This window comes from Nothoprocta perdicaria, unplaced genomic scaffold, assembly GCF_003342845.1.
Source record: "Nothoprocta perdicaria isolate Ctin4 unplaced genomic scaffold, notPer1 scaffold_8, whole genome shotgun sequence".
In the NCBI taxonomy this organism is placed as follows: Eukaryota; Metazoa; Chordata; class Aves; order Tinamiformes; family Tinamidae; genus Nothoprocta; species Nothoprocta perdicaria.
In genome coordinates this window covers 5,226,676-5,246,581 of record NW_020456087.1, presented here as the reverse complement: position 1 = coordinate 5,246,581, position 19,906 = coordinate 5,226,676, and the positions used below count along the sequence as shown (strand labels likewise).

Genomic DNA, 19,906 nt, shown 5'->3' with positions numbered 1-19,906 from the left:
ACATTTATTTAACTTGTTGCAGTTTGAAGTTTAAAGAAGAAAAAGAAAAAAAACCCCAATGTGTAAGCTCAACAGTAATCATTAAAATGTTTGCAGCGTACCAAACTGTCTCCTCTGAMTATTTCCTTAATATTTTCCAAATCTTATTGAAACTGCACGTTGTGAATAACGAGCCTGTTGTCCAGGGCAGAAGCAATACCTGTGCGCAGCCACGTGCACCCCTGTGTGTTTCTCCGCTCTCCGAATGTCGCAGCGGAGCTTTCCAGAGCCAGCCTGGCGCTGCCCCYGCGGCACGTGGCCCTTTTCCCTGCGCTGTCCCTGCCTCTGGTTCCCCTATGCCCGATTCCTCACATGGCTCCCGTGACGTGAGTACTGCCTGGTAAAGTGTGACTTGGACCACAAGGAAGCAAGTAAGGGATTAGCACTGCTTTAGTATCGTCACTTGGTAACACAAAAGAAAAAGGAGGATGTGTTCAATAAACAGGCTACATGTTTTCTTTGGTACTTAAGTTTTGCACAGGCCTGTCCTGAGGTGAAAGTAGTGGTTACTGCTGAGATGCTGGGCTKATGGCTCCTACGTTGTGGCCAGGCTCACGTTATCTGTGAACAGAGGTCCACAGAATCGTATTTAGTTTCCTCCATTAAAATCTAGATGTTTGGTAGCTTGCAAGAGATGCTTCTATGTGGTGGTGTGTGCAGTGCTTAGAGCTGGGAGGCCTCTCAGCTTCTGGATACTCGGGTCTCCTGGGTGAGAGGAGGAGAACAGCTCGGAAGCTGGAAGCTGGGCACTGTTCCCTGCTTCGCTTCCCTCAGCAGTTGGTAGACCCTGGTTTCTCCATGCCCCGGAGATGAGTGCAGCTCCCGGCACACGCAGGGACGGAGCCGTGCGCTGCTCCAGTATCAGACTGTGCCTAGTGCTGGGTCGGGCGCTGCGAGGGAGCCGCCCGCCTCCGTGCTGGGAAGGTGAGTGAAGTGTGAGCCCAGCTGCCGCTTCCTGGGTGCTCTGGTCTGTAACACACACCCAAAGCCAGCACTTTGTTCCTGAGCTGCCACCTCCTGCTCCAGCAGGAAGCTGCGATTTGGTACTTACTTGGTAGAGAGGAACTTGCTTATTTTTGCTATGCATCATTCATAGAGTTTATGATCACAATGTATGGCTAGAGTAAATAAGAGAGTTAAAATACATACAGCTATGCTGAGATACAAAAGACTGTGTGATTTATGGAACTGATATGTATATGATAAAAGATAATGCTTTGATCTTATTTTTTATTAAGGTTATAATACTACAAGTGCCAAATATTTCAAGTTACAACTCCCACAGTGTGCAGGAATCTTAAATACATCTATGGTTCTGTTATTTCTATTTCTGTCATAACCATCATTTCTGTTGGCAAGGGAAATGAAACCAACTTTTTGATGAAGGCTGAACTTAGAATTCATAAAAGTTACAGAAATTTAATATACAGTTATTTGAAAATAAGAATTCGGGTGCTTTAAAGGAAGGGTTGAAACTCAATTTGAAATTGTATTTGTGTTTTCTGTCTTCTCCTAGGSCTGACACAATGCTACATAATACGAAGTGAAACCTAGAGAGTAAAGAGCAAGTTTCCATTATATTGACTGTCCTCAGGGAATTTAAAAAAAAAAAAAAAAGTGTTTTAGAAAGACTTCTGCTGCGTCGATAGCAGAAGTCAATAGTGTTGCAAATTAAGAATCCGCTTTGTGCTTGGTCACGTCTTTCCATTGGGTGGGCAGGGTAGAAGGAGAGATGTTGGCTGTTTTCCCAGAAGCTGGAACATTGCACGAGTCGGTGCTAGGATGTGGGTGCCCTCCTGCTGCTGCCGCTCGCGCTGCCCCTGCCCCTCGAGCGCCGCCTCCGGCCTCCCACTAATTATCTGCCACTTTGTCCAGCACCAGCAGAGGGGCGAGAATTCGGTTTCTGTTCGTTTCCACGATGCAGCCATTCAGCACCATTTCATCCAAAATGATGTGCACTCTGTCCAAATTGAACATTATCTAGAAACATTTTGAGTTAAGAATATTTTGAACAGCACAAAACTAATTCAGAGAGCATGTCAGGCATCTTGCTTGTGGTCTTTGATTAGAATTTCTAAGCGCTGTTTTGTTGCTGTTTACCAGTGCTGACAGTTCAACTGAGCTGTTTTTCCCTGGCCACTGAGGTGTCCAAAGTTTGTAGCAGGTAAGATAAAGCCCCCACCAAGGTTGCATCTTGGAACATTATCGTATAGTAGTAAAAGAAAGACAAGCTTACACTTACAGAGGTGGTTACTTTTCCTATTGAGGACTATTTACTGCTTGAACATAAAATACTGTTATCAAGAGACAACAAACTTGAATGTGAAAATCCAAATAGTTTACATTTCTTCTAAGTGAAATTGTTGGGTCATTTGTCAACAAATTCCTAAAATCTCATTCTTGATATATAATTTTTCTTACCCTAARAAGTTACTTACGGTCTGTATCCAACCTGCTTGAAAATAGCTTGGCCAAAGGAATCAGCTGGTATGAGAGCGCTGATGCATCGATTTAACAACAAACCTTCTCAAGGAGAGTAAATAAATGGCTCGTTCCCTTTGGGTGCAGACGGCTGCCTCAGACTCTTCTTTCAAGAGCGGCCCGTGTGCGAGCCCCTGTGCACCCCGGCTCACAGCCAGCCCCGGGTGCCGGTGCCGCCTCCCTGTTCCGGTCCCGGCTCCCCGGGCAGGCTGAGCTGTGCCAGGGCTGGCTGCAGCAGCCRAAGGCGGCTCTGCCGGGTGTGAAACTGAGTGCGACGCTCTGGCCGAGTGAGGGAGGAAGCCCAAGGGCTGGTCTGTCTTGGCGACTGCTTCTGCTCTGTATGTTAAAGKAACAGGAAGGATACAAAATACCCCTAATCAGTCTGAGGGGTAAGGTATTTGGGAAGGGTAAGTTTGAACTTGTGCAGGTTGAAGTGTGAAGCAAAAGGGAACTTTTGGCTTAAATTAATGGACAAAGAGTTCAGCTCGGAGGGTGCTGCACAGGCTGCCCCTTTGTGCACCACTAGCTCTGAGCTCTCTGGGCTGAATCCGGGGCTCCTGGATGCGAGTGTGGGGGGGTAGCAGCTGTTTAAGATTCAGCTGCTCCAATAAATGTGTTCTGCTTGGCCAAGAGTAAAATATGGGTAGGGAACTGTGAGAACAGGGTTCCAGCAGRTCTCCCCAAAGGTGTCAGAGCACCTGGCGAGCAGGAGACCCCACAGGGCTCAGCTGTTGCCTACRCTGAATCTTTCCTGTGTTCTTCAGCTTACAGATTTCACCCGAAGCTACTTGGGTAGCTGAAACTGCTGCTGAAATCCTGTGCTGCCTTGCAGGGACCTGAGCAGCTAGTCCCCTGTTGAGGAACCAGTGATGCTTTTCTGCTCTCACCCGTGGGTTTTACAGCCTGCAAAGCTTTTCTTTGCAGGCTGTAGGAGCTACTGCCTACAAAGAGGAGCTAGAGGTGATGCTGCATCTCATATCTCCTTCCCAGAACGTCCTTACAGGCGGACAGCTTCCTGGAGAAGGAAGGAGGGCAGAAAGAAAGCAGTAAAAGGGGATGTTCAAGTCTTGCTTGTGACATACGCTTGCTACACCAAGGGGCACGTTCAGGTATCTCGTGGTGAGTAACTCTTAGGTGAGTAACTAAGGGTGTGCACAGGCCCAAGAGCTGATAAGGTGCAGCCAGCACCTTGTGTCAGGCAGCACACCCAGGAGCAACCACGGGTGCTGTGGGTGCCAGCAGGACTGCTGCAGCGGCAGAGGGGTTGGCACTGAATGTACAGCCCTTGCAAAACTCTCACTGACATTCTCGCCACAAAGCTTCAGCTAAAGGGTACCTTCTGATGCCTTTTTCCTTTTTTCTTCCATTTTAAATGTAAAGTTAATAAACCTCATTTATTCTGGGTATTCTGACTTTATCTTTACCAACACTTGCTTTAAAGCAACTTCTGCCTATCTAATGGCAGGTTAATTTTAGTTGCCAAAAGCCATTTAATGTTCTCTGATTGTTTTTCTTTTTCCTCAAATGACTCTGCTAACATTCAACAGTGAGCAAGTGGTACCTTCAAATTCTGTGATATTCTAGGTCATCTACTAGCCCCTGCTTTGGGTGCAAGCAGTGACTCCTACTCAGCTCCTGGTTGCAGTGAACGCAGTGACTCACACCCGTATTTCCTGTCTCAGAGCCTTTTATCTACCCAGCAGAAGAACAACCCCCTTGCAGGGGGATGGCGTTTTCCACACCCAGGCAACACTCTTGGAATGCTTCGTTGCAGAGACCTCTGGCTCCCCCCATCCCTCTCCCTCAATGGCAACACCCTCAGTTCTTCCATAAACCCCAAAGGTGTCTCCAGGGGTGCTGAACTTCACCACCTGAAGCTACAGAAAAGTCAACCTTTAGTGATCTTAGTGCCATGCCTAGCAATACGGTATCCTCTACAAAGGTCCTCTGCTAACCTTTATTTTTACTGTAATTACTATTATTTTGTCACAATTGCTCCAAGAGGGAGGGTCCTGCACCACCCAAGCCGTGGTCTTGGAGCTACACAACATTCCCCCTACTAGCTGATACATAAAAGCTCATCTAGTGATAAAAACACACTATGAAGCAGAGGGGCTACAAGAGTTTTAGCACTTCCTCATTCRGCTGTCCCGCCAGCACAACTAACTACTTCCAGTAGTTTAAAATAGGGGAGGGGGTTGAAGTGTTACTGCTTTCCATCAGAAACACCCCTAATTATGTGAGGGACAGCCCCAGTGGCAGCAGGCAGCTTGCCCAGGGCTACACGCTCTCCCCTTTGCCCATGGAAGTACCATTAACAAGCAGAGCCCTTCTGGAGCTGAAGTAGAGACTGCAGCCCCTATGCTGGACGGGGTGGGATGCAGGAGATGCCAGCGCCGCATCCCTGGGCACACACACCCCTCCCCACACCCGCACGCTGTGTGGGAAGCTGCCGGGATCACACACCCCTCCGCACACCCGCASGCTGTGCAGGGAGCTGCTGGGATCACACACCACCCCCCTTATCTGCRCACACGGTGCGGGAAGCAGCCGGACAGGCTTCCTCCCGGCCGGGCTGCGGCTCCCGTGTGCAGGGACAGCTGGCTCCCGGCTCGGGGCAGCTGCCTCGGCCGAAGGAAGGAAGGGGTTGGGACTGAAGCCCGAGCCCCACGTTCCCAGGCAGCTGCAGCCGCGGGCTGGGAATGTTTTCAAGAGCGGCGGGCAAGTGGCCTTCGTTCCTGCAATACCTCAGCGCTGCCTCAGCAGCAACGCTCAGGCTTAACGGTAGGCTGCTCTGAGGGGGTGAAGAGCTCCAACGTGATTATGCTCTATCGTTTCTGGTTTGGATCTCACATAGATTCTTACTGTAATTTTCATATTAGTAAACATTATTTTCCGTACAAAATAGCTGCTGGCACTTTCAAAAGGAACTTCATGTGAATCTCTACGCAGAAAGAGTAGCACAGAGACAGGAAGCGAAGGCAGTCTCCAGCCAGACGCTCCGCACACAGAGAGTCTATACATAAGGCTGGGTATTTGCTGCTCCAGCCACTGAGCCTGCACGTCCTGCACCAGCTATTATGCCCACGAGCTAATTATACCCCATGCAAGAGGCAGCTAAGCCTGCTTGGCAAAGGAAGTGGGTTAATCCCAGGTGGGGATAGGATGGTATGCTTTATGAAAGGCATATTGACGGATTGTTCTTCTCACTGCATTAACAGCTGCTTGAGACACTTGTGGTCCAGATCCTATATTGTTTCTCTGGGCCTATTCCTCCTATTCAAGAAGTTGTCAAAAATAAATACAAATCTGAACAGTTACTCTTAATTCTTAAATATGGTAATTAAAATTAATTCTAAGCATTTGCTTCCAGACTGACAACTGTATTTCACATGTATTACTGAAAGCCTTGGTACCAGCAGTGCCTCATATAAGCAGCCACATTTCTAGTCATGAGGATTGTTGAACTACAACCAGAAACTACAATCCAGGGGAAATCTGGGACTGGAAAAACTAAGGAGGAAGAAGACTGAAAGACTAAGATTAGTTATCTACTGTGGAAGAAGGTCTTTGCACTGCATTCTCCTTCTACATCCTATTTTGCATGTTAATATTCGGTACTGTATTTTATAACTTTATTGTATTCAAGTATTAAGATCGTATTTTAGCATTTGGCATTTGTATTATTTCAGTTTTGATTATATTTTATCTAATAACTGTTAGACAGTACTTGTGAAAATATGGTTGTATCTGGAAAAAAAAAGAATACATCTGTTGCAATGGCTGTTTTCCTAAGTTTCCTCCTCCTGAGTTTCTCTCTTTTCTGTTTATTGACATAAATAAGTAAAACCCAACTAAACTTTCATAAGGCAAGTGAAAACCTCATGTTGCAATGATCCTTCTGCTCTACTACTTGGATCATGACACAGCTATAATATTTACTTATCATTGTAATTTATTTCAATGCGTATTCTATTGTAAATTTAAAGAAAAATAATCCTCATTTGAGCCTGAAAGGTCCTCATAAATATAACTGTTCATGTCTAGCTGTTGGTGTGGCATCGTTCTCTGAAAGTGCATTCTGCCTGCCCAGGTTAATCTTAATGGCTGGAGATGTAAGCAGAAGGCCCTCATGAATATTACCCACATTTTCTAATGGGTGTCAAAATATTGCTACTTACTTCAGGTGCAAAATTTGTGAAATCATAACTCTGCCTGGTCTTATCCCCAGAGAAATCAGCATTATGAAGACATTATGGACTGGTACATCATAGACAAATTTCTGCTATTGAAAAGGATACATCTAATTCACTCTGAAAGAAAAAGAAACAGACAACCATTAGTCACAGTTTAATCTTTCATCTCATTAAACGTTGTCACTTAAAGTTGTAATTTCATGTCATTACACATTACACATGACACATTTAGAGGATAAAGAAAGTCCTCAAAATACAGATGTAAAATTTCAGGACTATCCAGTTTTCTGTGCTGGACTGCACAGATCCATGTTCTAAACTCTGAACCTCCATTGCCTTTGGGTCACCTGCCTTTGTAATACAAGATAACGTGCTGAGACTTTCACCAAGAAAACTACCTGGAGATGAGACACTAGGGACTTTTGCAACACATGCAGTGCTGCCTAAATGAGCGGTAGAGAAGCAGGCTAATGCAGTATTGCTAACCATGCAGCTCCTGCCCCACGTTCCTCCTACAAAAACAGGCCGTTGATGCCAACTTTACAATTTATCTAAAAATGTGCTAAGTATTTTGCTGCCTATCCTTTCAGGTGCAAAACCCTCAAGCCTCTATTCACCCGCAAACACCTCTGCAGCCATGCCTGTGGCTGAGGGAGCCAGGGCAGGAGACAGGAGGAGAGGACAGGCCRGGGGCAGCCTTGGTGCCCTCACACTTTTCCACTTCTGCTCTAGCCCGAGCAACACAGTTTCCATCGGCRTCACTTCCCTTCTATCCCGGGCCTGGATCTGTGCCAGGTTTCAGCTGCACAACCGGAGCGCCGGGCTAGAGGCACCTGCCTGGTCTCCAGGGCAGAGAGGAGAGCGGGGCGTCCCCAAGAGCTGCCTCCAAGCACTTGGGAYGTGACTCACTCGCTAGAGATCCTCATCCGTCCCCGCTGACCGCAATGGGAGCATCAGATGACCAGGCTCCTAGCTTAGGTGCCTCAGCTAAGTATCTAAATTTGGAAACGACTAATCACAGCCTCAGTGATTAAGATCCTGCATGGTCAGGGTGGAGCTTTCCTAATCTCTGCTTAAAGACAGATGCTGGCTCCCACAGACTTTATCTGCTGCTGAAGGAATTTAGGACTTTTGCCTCTATGGATTCTATTTAAAGCCTAACTCCAGATTTCTAGGGAAAGAGTTTCCTTCCTAGTGGGAAGAGTTTCCACTCACAAAATTACTGATGCCACTATACCCTAAAGATGCTCTAAACAGGCGGTTCTCATCTACAGGCCTCTAATGCCCATCCAACTGCCCAACCTTGGCCATCCTCCAATTAAAAAGCTTTTATGTATTACACTTCAAGAGCCTGATTAATTCAACTTTACTTAATATTAAAGGGAAGTTGAAAGGGTAGAGTATGTATTTTCAGCAAAATGCAGAGTTCTTTATGGGTAGCTATGAAGAAAATGAAAAGGATTCATAATTAAATCTCAGAGGCAACTTTGAAAACTTGCCCTAATTCTGTGAATGTTTGTTTTGATATCTGAATTCAAGCTCTGTAAACTCAATTAGATACAAATMGTTTATGTGAGAATGTTTAAAACTCACAGAACTAAAAATATAGAGATGACAAAATGTCCCTCTGGAGCAGGACAGATGTTCTTTTCCATCCCACAGTTTTGTTTCTGTTGTTATCATCATCGTTTAGGATTCTACTAAAATTCTGAAAAGCTTAATCATTTATCCAGAACAGCACAGACCTAATACTTTCTTGGTCTGTGGTTTCTACCACTAGAATTATAGCCCCGTTATTCAGTGCTCTGCTATTTATTGTGTATTAYGTGCCATTAAAAATAGCACCATGGAATGGTATGAGATCTCTTTAACCACTCCCCTTTTCAGTTCTCCTAATTTTAAACCCCAACTTTTATGAGTAATACCAAAATCTCTCTCATGATGAATTCAGAAAATTTCTAACAACTATCAGGATATGGATTACACAGTCGAGATATGACTCATCTTGTGTTTAGACATATAAAAAACACATCTATGTTTGTTCTACCTCAACCAAAAAGAAAGAAGAAAACAACAACTCAAGAAAGGGTTGGCAGCTATTAGCTCAAAATGTCAGCTCAAAAGCCTCAGACAAATTAGCTCAAAAGCCTCAGATAAGTAAGACACTGGTAGGTTTTACTGTTCATTCTTGTGCTGTGGGGATCAAGTCCCACTCCTCACTATCACTGCTCACCTTGTGAGTGCAATTCTCATTCTCAGGTTAGTACCAGCACAAAGGGAGATGGATAGTCAGCACCGAGCTAGTTTCAGGAGGCAGGCAGAGTGCTGGGGGGTAACGGTGCAGAGCCCAGGCAGGCACTGGCCATCCCGAGCAGGCCCTTGGCCCCGCGCAGATGGGCTCCCCTTCGCCGGCGGCAGCCCCGTGCGGGGACGTCCCTGTCACAGCCCCTGCGCTGACCTGGCCGCCGGGTGTCTCGCAGCCAGCGCTCCAGCTCCTTCGCGCTGAGGCACTCCGGAGAAATTCTATCCAGCTCTCGCGTTTGTAAGAAGGAGAGCTAATAAATTTCAACAGAACCAAACTGAAACTCTGCCTAAGCGTGACTTCAGCCAGATTTTTCTAGAGGGATATTTGGAATGCCTATATTAAGCAATATTTAATAGCATGAGCTCTATTCAGGATTATAACGCTGAATTTTCAAACTTTGTTGAACAAAAAAAAACCCTCACACCTGGAAGAGCAGCATCATTTTAAYTGGAGCCATTTCTGATGTTGAATTCTTACCTAACTGACTGTATCAGAGCGCCACTGCTGTGTGACAGTAATTTGGGGAGCACTAACAGAAATTAGTTGCTGCAGTTTCATTTGCTCCAGCTTTCTAAACTTGTTCAGCCTGAGTGATTTGCATGAATGCAAAATCCTGCATAAATATTAAAAAACAAAACAAACAAACAAAAAAAAAACCCTTGATTCATTCCCTGAAGCAACCACCGCTTGGAAAGAGAAGAAATGTTCTGCAATAGAAGAAATGTCTCACTCACCACTCTGCTGAAATATTTGTCCAAAACTTCCACAAAGTTATGAATTAGCTCATATACCGCCATCTCATTCTGAAATTAAATTTAAAAAACRGTATATTAAATGAATGGGCAGAAGATAGGATAGTATTATTTGCATTATCTGAATCTGTGATGTAAATCAGAAAATAATACCAAGTCCTACAGCAAAGTGCACAAACTCGTGGCAACAGGAGGTGCRGCCTCGTACCTGAGGCAGCAGGAGCAGAGAGCTCCGGAGCACAAGCCTCAGGACAGGCCAGCCACATGGGCAAGCACTGCAGGCTCCCTGCGAGCCCAGCTGGCCTTCTGCCAGTGCCCTGCATCCCTTCTGCCATCAGCAGTGCTAGCTACAGACAGATATATAGATAGATATAGAGCTAGGTAAGGATACCTAACTAGGCTATTCCTGCCCGTGCTGCAGTGGCACCTGCCAGCTGCAGGAGAGCCACACTAGGAACTGCAGCAGTGGCGCAGAGACAGTGTTTGTGCATGGGGCACCAAGGCCAGAAGAATTTGCTCTGAATTGCCTGTCATATAACCCTGACCTAAAGATACTGTGAGGGTCCGCGTTACCTTCCACACAGCCCCATTATGGCCAGCAGTGGTAAGCTCTACATTTCTGGGAGCTGGGAACCAGTGCAAACACCGAAGCCTGGCAGGTGCTGCATGAAGACATGCAACAGCAGCAGTTGCCAATTTTCAGTCAGACCCCTTAAAAAAATACAGAAAAGTCATCCTTCCAGCTGACAGTCTGGGAATTGCTTCTTTGCCCAAAGAGGTCAAGAGCAACGAGCAGTTAGGAGGTCACTGCTGATGAGACAACTGACCTGGCTGTAGTGGCTGCATTTGCTGAGAAGCTCCATTTCCATTAGCCAAACACAGCCTCAGAAAGCAGAATCAGCATGAGGCTTGTGGAGACTRTCTCGTGATAAGAATTCAGTCTGCTTCAACAGAGGGAACTCAAATGTACTACATTTTCTTTTACATTTCTTTTTATTTAATAGCAATTAAAATAATTTTGCAATAACTGCTCGAAATTCTCTGACTGCGTAATTCTACAAAATTCCATAGTGGGAAGGCCAAGTTCTTGACTGCAAATAATACACACTTACATTTCAAGAGTTTATACAATTTCTTACCTCTGTCTCGTTGATTCCAACAACTACAAAAAGGGCTGCATACTGTCTGTAGACCAGCTTAAAGTCCTTATACTCAATGAAAGAACACTAGGCAGAAACAAAAATRGTCTAACAGTATTTTCCATGTAAGCATAATGCATTATTATAATACACATAATACCCAAAGGGCTGAAACATTCATTACCTTGTAAGGCTACAAAGAGCAATAGGTTTCCTAAGATACCCCCAAACCACTATCCTGAAGGAAATCTAGCAGCATATTTACCTATTACATGGGCTTTTCATCTGCTCATCTTAAAACCCTTCTCATATGCAAAGACTGAGGACAATATAGAGCTGTAGTAACTTGTGCAGGGCTATAACGCAAGCGTTTCACTTAAATCTTCCAATGGCAACACTTCCAAAAGAGACAACCTAAAGCTCATTTTCAGATTAAAAGAAAAAGATACTTTCTTAGTAAATATTAGAGTATTGGACTTGCAGGCCCAGGAGGAAACCCTGCATGTATTTCACCACCGGAGAGAAGCCAGTAGATGGTGCTGTTACCCATTGCTTTTTAAGTACCCTTTCTAAAAGCAGCACTTTGCACAGCTCCTGAAATGGGAGGCACTGGCACCTCTTCCAGGAAAGTCTCTGCTTAAAGAAGCTCTTGCCAGCAGAATCGGGGAGGTTAATGGCTTTAGCCAGTGTTAATTCTGTGACCCCAACCACTGGGTAGGAAATGGTATTTTTACTGAGGTTTTCTAGCGTAAAATATGTGATGACTACTGCTCAAGAACACACATAGCTAATGCAAAATAAAGAAGCTGACTTCAGCAAAACAAACCCCAAAACCCCACTCAGATTCCAAGTTAGAGATTTCTCTTCAGCTGCAAACCAATGTGCTTGACAATTCTGCTCAGTTTGGTACTCTTCTTAAAGAGCCAAATACATGGCTATGAAAATTTAACTTTCCTTAAAGAAAATTTTCAACTTCTCCATTTTCTGACTTTCTTGCATTAAATATGAACTTTCCATTTAAAACAAAATGCCTAAAAGAAGGCTTAGAAATCACATTAATAATAGTAATAGAAAAATATAGATCAGAATTTAATGATCTGAGAACTTAGAGCTGCCCATTCTACATGTTACTTTCTGGCAAAGCAGTAATAACATCTATCTATAGATCAGTGCTAGATAAGTAGTAACAGAATAAATGAAATTCTCCCTGGGTTCCTTTGAAGAAACAGATGACTCYACAAACCCCAGAAAAATGTATTTATTCACCATGGAGTAACAGATCCTCTGAGGGAATATATAATCTAGAAAAACAGCTCTTTTTCTTCATGGGTACTTCAAGGAAGTAATGATCAGCAATGAGGCTCGCATGCTTGCTTTTCAGAATTATTTACACAGAAAGTGTGAGATGTTAATGTTTTACAATTTGTTTTAAGATAACATGGCTAGAGAAAAAAAAATCCAAAAACTTACCTGATCCTTTGAACGGGAGAGACAGTGTTTGATTACTTCAGCTTCCAGCATGGTCCGCTTATGAATTTCCACGTGCTCATAGTATCTAGAGAGTCTTGTCTGACCTTGTTTGTTTACCATAAGAAAAAATTTTATCATTTTTTTTCTTTTTCTTTTTTCTTTTTTTTTTTTGTTAACCTCAGCAGTAGCCTTGAATATAGGGTGCTGTAATTGAAAGTATTTCTGTGGGGACAGAGAGAAAAAAAAGCATCCACAGGAGTTACAAAAGATCTCATAAAAGCCACCAGCACAAATTAATGTTTACTTACAGACCGAGCATATTGCTAGACCATAAAATACAGAAACACAACTCTGGTCTTTCTGCACACATTCAACATGGAAAACCCTTTTTTTCATACAATCACAATCAACACAATAATTTACCTTGCACATTATCAAGTAATTTCATTTCTACTTAGAATGCTGTGATGGGGGTGCAGCTAAAAATTTCTTCTTCAAAATCATAAATCTACTCACAATTTTCCTCTAGAGGGCTGACCAGCTTGGGTACATCTTATTAGCAATTCACCCAACACCAAAACCTAAAATTAACACAGCAGGCATTTGCTCAAAAAAGCAAAATTTGTCAGTTTGTCTTCTCTTGGGCTGACCAAAAYGTGGTTTTGGCAGTCTACTTTCCCATAACAAACATAAAGATAGGTTCTGCATTTGATGAAAACTATGCGTGGCTCTTAGCTAATGAGAAATCTATTCATTTTAATTGCTCAAAACTACCTAATTTCAGGCTACATTGATATTTAAATATAACTGTAAAATGTAACTATGTTATACACAGCATCTGAGGGAAAAGGCTGTTGAAGGGAGTGCACATATATCAGAATCAGCATGTGAAATAAATAACTGAAATCTTTCATGTTTTGAAAAGTGCAAAAAAAGCTTAAACTGCAGAACTTTTTTTTTTTTTTTTTTTAAATAAAAGTTCTAGGTTATTTTCTTTAATGCCAGAAACCAGTCACCATAATGTTTTCCATCTGTCTCTCCATTTGGATCACAGACTTATTGGCCCATTTGCTCTTGAGGTTTACGCACTGGAAATACAGCAACTACTGCAAAAGCCATTTCTTTATTCAGACCCCAGAGGTTTGTTCCTTACCGGTGCTTCACTGAGGTCTAATACAAATTCTACCCCTACGATCTGACAGCTCCTGTTAGAAAGTAAATACTGAAGACGACACGCCAGTAATTCACACAACAATATGGTATAGTTCACATATCTAAATGCAGAAAATGCATTTCTGCATTAAGGGAAAACATACAAAGAACAGAGTTGGTCTCTGCGTCAGCAACTTCACAGATACTTAAACRTATACTTTTTATAACTAGGCAAGCTGCATAGGTGCTGCCTCACACTACAAAGAATKAAAAAAGTGATCACATTATCCTCAGTATACGGTGATTTATTCCATTCACAAATAAGTTTACATTTCTATTCCATCCACACTTCTTGTGGATAATTAGATGGGATAGTTAGAATTCATTTCTTAACTAAATGAAGTTTGATGGTTTATAAATAACATTATTTACAGCCTCAGAAGTATTGCCAATAATATACCTGAAGCCGTATCAAAATTGGAACTTCAGGAACCGAAGAAGTGACAAAATACTAATTGGAGGGTTTTTGCTAAATATACCTCCTGTAAGAATAAGCACAAGATGCCACTGGGGCATTTCTTATCCTTGAGTAAGTACCATATGATCTGAGCATTTCAAAAATAGATATGGGCGGGGAGAAACCATGCCACAAATCACAAAAACACTCACAGACTTCTTTCAGAAAAGCATCCTGGGAGGAAATGCAGCTCTTCAAAACAGATAACACTGTATCTGAATGGGCAGAGGGCGTGCATGTATTTTCTCCACTACATCTGCTCAAGTCCTCCAAGGGAAAGCAACTACCTGCATTTATCATCTCACAGGGCGAACTCTCCCCTCACATTATCCTGCACCTGCAGGAAAACTTACTGTTATTCTGTTCATTCCTCTTTAATCTGCTCTAGTCTGTGGGGCACCTCCAGGGAAAGGGAGTCCCAAGGGGGAATCRGTACCAATTCCCCCAGAACCTGTTTGGAATAAGGACAGCCTAGTAGCTCTCAGCTGCTGCAAATACTGCAAGGTCTTATTATGCTCAGGATACACATGTACGGTTGTTGTTTCACCCTGACAGAACAGTCACGAATGTCAGTAAATGCTGCTGAAAAAACAGGAGTTGTGGTGAACATAGCTTGTGGACTGCAGGAGCAGCGGGGCTGCTTCCCTGAGAACAATCACCTAGGCAATTAGGACAGAAAAAAACTACCCAGGGGGTATTTATTAAGCGATCTTCACTGTCTGATGGCAGCTTACACTACATTTATGAGGAAATAGGAATGTTCATAATCTTTTCTGCATTTTAGGCACAGCTATTTTTTCCTGTTCTATTCGGTACTTCTGCTTGAAGCTACAGAGTTGCAATAAGAGATGTCTTACTATTTTGAGGAATAAAGAGCAAAAGGCAGAACAGTGAGATGAACAGGTCAGTTGGGGATGTAAAGCTTCCAAAAGTAGCGAAGGGAATGAGCGACTCTTCCAGCCAGAATAAGGCACTCTTCCCTTAGGCCAACCTTGGGAGCAAAAGAAACCTAAACCCTGAGAGGTGCCAGAAAATGGCTATGGTCTGAAAAAAGAGTTAAGAAGAAACCTAAACCCTGAGAGGTCCCAGAAAATGGCTATGGTCTGAAAAAAGAGTTAAGAAGAAACCTAAACCCTGAGAGGTCCCAGAAAATGGCTATGGTTTAAAAAGAGTTAAGAAATGATGCCTATTATTTTTAACGAAAAATTAGCAAGCTAAGAGACCAAGAGCATGTTGTTCCTCCCAACTGCAAATGACAAAGATAGTAAGATACAAAGATAGTAAGACAGGCACACTATTTTCATTTCTTAGGTTTCTCCATTATCTTTGTGTTTCGTACTGCTGATATACGGACTAATAGTTCTTTGTTTTGAGCAATTTGTTTCAAAGCTAATTTAATAATATAGTCATGTGTGGGACTCGGGAGCATAACCCAAGTGCTGTTCTCAGAAAGCATCCAAGTTACATAATTCCCTCTTAGAGGAGTAAAAGCCTGAGGCATATCATGTCAGAAGATATTCTTGTTGGAGGATATTCAAGAGAAAAGGAGGACTGGGGTAAATCCATCCCAGCAGCACTAATAGAGTTGTTGCGCTCYGAGTCATTTCACAGAAAAACAGATGAAGAATTGATTCACGTGCACAATTGGCCCCTAATCCTAATTATTCTCTTACTAACTTAATCTTTCTACATGCTTAGTCCTTTTCTAATGTCATGACTGTTTTATCTGTATGTATTCTTTTGAATGCCCYGGACTGTTTCACACATCAAAGTATTAAGAGACCAGAATTCCTTTTTAATCCTCGMAAAGTCTCTTACTAGCATGGGTATAAAAGAAACAAACAAAAAAACACTCAACTGTAGTCAAAGTAAAGCCACCGTAGAACTGGAATGGCTGATCTGTAATTTTGCTGTCATTTATATCAGAACAAGTGATTAATGGACAAAATAGAGACATCTGCTGGTATTACTAATCACTGATGCAAGTATTTTCCATTTTCCTACCAAAAAGGTAGGCCAAAAGACAAATAGATTCCAAAATTACATCCATAAATATTGCTCACACAAACAGCAGCACAAGCACACATCTATGTGCACAAATATCACAGAACCACAGAATTATTGAGGTTGGAAGGGACCACTAGAGATCACCTAGTCACTGGAATAAATTCTCTGACTTGCATGTGAAAATTAAAAGAAAAAAAGGATTTCAAAAAGTATGCAAACGTAGTTTTAGAAGCTGCCTTTGAAAAGTACTCCAGTGTTAAAAATAAAAGCATCTTAAGATTTTAACTTCCTTTAAAATTAATTTTGAAAAATTATCCTGTAGGAACAAAAGCATATGCTTGCRCAATTTAGACCAAACTAGAGCTTTGTTTCTACCAACAAAGCTTATTTCTCCCCCTTTCATCTTTGCTTACAAATAGAATGTATTAAAATGAATTTTCCGTCTATAAAAGGTAGAGATGTACGATGTGTAGCTAAACAAAAAAAATCTATCTCCCACTCCTCCACCAAGCTCGGTGCTTTAGAAGTCTCCCTTTCTGATCAATAGCCAGTCTATTTATGAAGACAGCTCCATTTCCTGTTATGATCCCCATGTACTTCTCTGTCCCGCACATACCTGCACAAGTACATGCATATGCACACAAATGCAACACGAATTACTGGTTTAAAGCATTCAGAATTAAATGGTTCAAGGGAACTGGTACAAGATGCAAGTCTTTCATATCCCTGCCATTATTTTGTTCATTTTAGTAGTGAAAAAACATTACTATCTGAAGGCTGTTTGTCAGAAATGAATAGGCATTCTCCTTCCAGGTCACTGGACAACTATCTGCATCGCAAATGGGCTTAGGAACAGAGGACTGGAAGGGACTACCCAGATCCTGATGGACTGTCAAGCCCAGCTCTCCCTATTGTAGGCAGCCATGCATTAGAAATGTTGTCCAGAATAGCCTACAGCATTATTCCCCTATCTATGGAGCACCTACAAATCTATATGACAAAATGAACTCCCGAGAAGCAAAATCCAAAAGCCTCAGGAAAAAAAAAAATACACACACACACACACACATGTATATCATATAGAGAACGGGGCATCAGCTTAAAAGACACAATTTGATTTGAAATAAAGTTTGCAATTTAAAAACATTTTTATCTTCCTGAATGGYGCTCTCCTGTACTTCATTTGCAGGAAATCTGCTCTGTAAGCATAATTTCACATACACATCTATTACAAGGTAACTACTGTAATTTAAATATATCTTGTCACACTGTGTTTAAAATGGTACCCTCTTTAAAGTAGCTCCTGCAGATAATCATCTGTGAGAGGGACTGGTATCGTGACTGGCTTGTGTGACTCATGTTATAGATTGACATATAGACTATGTAATCCTTAGGAATTACAATACAATGGCTTTAACTCATTCTAAACCAGCAGACAGACTGGAGATGAAGGACCTTGGCTCATGCAGAGATTGGCTCCTTGATTTTACTGCCCCCAAGCAGGCACATCCTCCCTGCCTGCACAGATAGCTAAGCTGTTTGTGAAACATTTACCTAAACAGCCTTTTATCCAAGACAAATATAAACCTGTTTGGTTTACTGCAGAACAAGAAGCTGATGCTTTGGGAACGGCTTTCAGGACGTGCCAGCTCTGTAGGCAGCAGTAACCACAGGACACACCTCAATGAGATTTGTCCCTGTTTGAGAGTCACACCCTAAACCAGTATCTGGAAAGACAGTAGTTGAGACCTTGTGGAGAGGCAGAGCCTGCAGTACCTGTTCCGTGCACAGGAAACGGTCCAAAACCTCCAGCATGGCCAACCATGCAAACGTACACGCAGAAAATTCAGTAAAACATAATTGCAAGTACTCCTCCAATGGATACAAACACTGGACAATAGCTTATTTTCCTCAAAGATTTCACCAATATTCAAATATTCTCTGCTACGTAATTAATAAACACAAACAAAACCCACAAAACCTGAATTTGAGAATTACAAGCTGGTATTTGAGCTTACAGCTCATTTTACATCTCATTGAAATTGTAGCTGTCATTCAAATTAGCCTTCTGTCTATTGCAGAAGTAAAACCACTTAAACTGGAAATAGAAAAGAAAGGAAAATGTCTAACTGGTAGAGGAACTAGCATCCGACAGCACGAGAACAAGTATTTTTTGTCATTTACATCAGTCTATTAAACTATATGTCTACATACTTATTGTGGAAAGGTATGTAATAAATGAAAACAGCTCATGTAACCAATAGCCTTATCCTTATTTTTGTTCTGACCACRTWCAGAGCTTTAAAAAGTAACACTCTCTGTGACTGTTGTTATCAGTAACTGTACTTGTTTTTGTATGGCAGATCTTGCCACTGTACAAAACATCTAGTAATGAGACACTTGGTCTATGTTGCTTTAAAAGAAATCATTGTGTTCAACTCCAGGACCTAGTATTTTAAAAAGCAACCTAGGGAAGTGAAGGAGGAAGGAAGGAGTAAAAAAAGTTTTCCTTTGCTGCTTAGTTGTCAAAATCTTGGCCGAATATAGCAACAGAATGAAACTGCAGTAACTCCTGCACACTCGGGAAGAGGGGATGTCTTAAGATTGTAACTGAAAAAAAAAAAAAGTTAGATTTGTTGAGAGGTAAGTGTTCATTTTTAGTAATGTTCAGTATTGTCCCTGGACAATGAAAAAGATCTGCTGATGTGGAAAGGAGTTGGATTTAGACAGATGTATCTGTGTGGAATCAGGAAGATTGCTGCATTAAGTTTTAGTAGGAGATGATTCAGTGGAGAAGACAGATCCGAATGGATAAAACAACTGAATTTGCAAAACGTAGACAAGGAGAGATTAGTAGATAAACACAAGTTGTATTTATTTTTCAGTAATTAATACATTTCAGATCTATCTGGAATGAACTTTGCTGAGGAAACTATCCATATTCTTACTGAATGAGTACAGTATGCAGACATTTGCAAGAGAGGCAAAAGAAAATCCATCTTACTTAAAAATGGGTGACTGGTAAGTCATTTTAAATAGGAAATGATAACTTATAAATGGTTCGTTTCAGAGCAATAATTTGTAACTGAGATAATTCAACCTTATTCATACTACAGTAATAAATGGGACAATCATCTCCACAGATAAAACCAACCAGGTGAAATAACCCAGCAGTGCCTTAGGAAAAAAAAAAACTCTCTTTCATGTAGAAAATATCAGGAGAAAAGGAGGAAAGAAAACATGAACTTCACCATTCCACCAAGGGACACAGAAAAACCATCACGCACATGCCTCATCATTCAGTGAGATACTTCAAAAAAAAAAAAAAAAAAAATCATCCATTAAAAATGATCAGGAGACTTCCCCAGACACAGCGGGCACTGAAGAGCCTGTCACGAAGTGCCCTACCTGGCAGGCTGCACTACATGGCGCGGCCTTCGACGCCTCCTCCTTTCCCCAGGACACGAGCGTGCGGGCGCTCGCACGTGCTCCTCACACTTGCGGGGCCTCGGCCATGGACAGCACCTGCCCGGAGAACAGAAACACTGTTTTGGGCCTAGCACGCCAGGCTTTGTTTCGTATGCAACGGGAACAAGGCGCAGAGCAAACGGCCCGAGCTAGGAGGATCCCTACAGACTTCACCAAACGCTTCCTAAGCTCCCAGCACTTCACGGCGCTGCAGCCTGGCACAACGCTGCMGCCCAACGTGGCCAAAACCGCCCCTCTCGCAGCTTCCCTCCCCGCGCCGCAGTCCCGCTGCCGCTCAACGGCTTTCAACGGACGCGGCGGTCCGCGCGCGGCCGCCCAACCGCCCAACCGCCCGGGCACCATCTTAACCGCGGCGCGCG

The 19,906-nt window shown here is 42.7% G+C and overlaps 1 protein-coding gene across 1 annotated transcript; it reads right to left on the bottom strand.

Annotated features, from left to right (window-relative positions):
- Nucleotides 1–1,691: 1,691 nt before the first annotated feature.
- AP4S1 (adaptor related protein complex 4 subunit sigma 1) lies at nt 1,692–19,540 on the bottom strand. Its single transcript, XM_026051881.1, has 6 exons — nt 19,467–19,540; nt 12,383–12,604; nt 10,913–10,999; nt 9,756–9,824; nt 6,822–6,833; nt 1,692–2,019 (listed from the first exon to the last, which is right to left on the bottom strand). The coding sequence occupies exons 2-6, from the start codon at nt 12,518–12,520 to the stop codon at nt 1,891–1,893; spliced, it is 435 nt and encodes a 144-aa protein (XP_025907666.1). The 5' UTR covers nt 12,521–12,604; nt 19,467–19,540; the 3' UTR covers nt 1,692–1,890.
- Nucleotides 19,541–19,906: the final 366 nt, after the last annotated feature.

Coding starts and splice junctions, on each gene's coding strand:
- AP4S1 (XM_026051881.1), bottom strand. CDS start 12,520: ATGATAAAATTTTTTCTTATGGTAAACAAACAAGGTCAGACAAGACTC. Junction 11,000..12,382: donor TCTCCCGTTCAAAGGATCAG/GTAAGTTTTTGG, acceptor GTTTCTGCCTAG/TGTTCTTTCATTGAGTATAA. Junction 9,825..10,912: donor TTGGAATCAACGAGACAGAG/GTAAGAAATTGT, acceptor ATTTAATTTCAG/AATGAGATGGCGGTATATGA.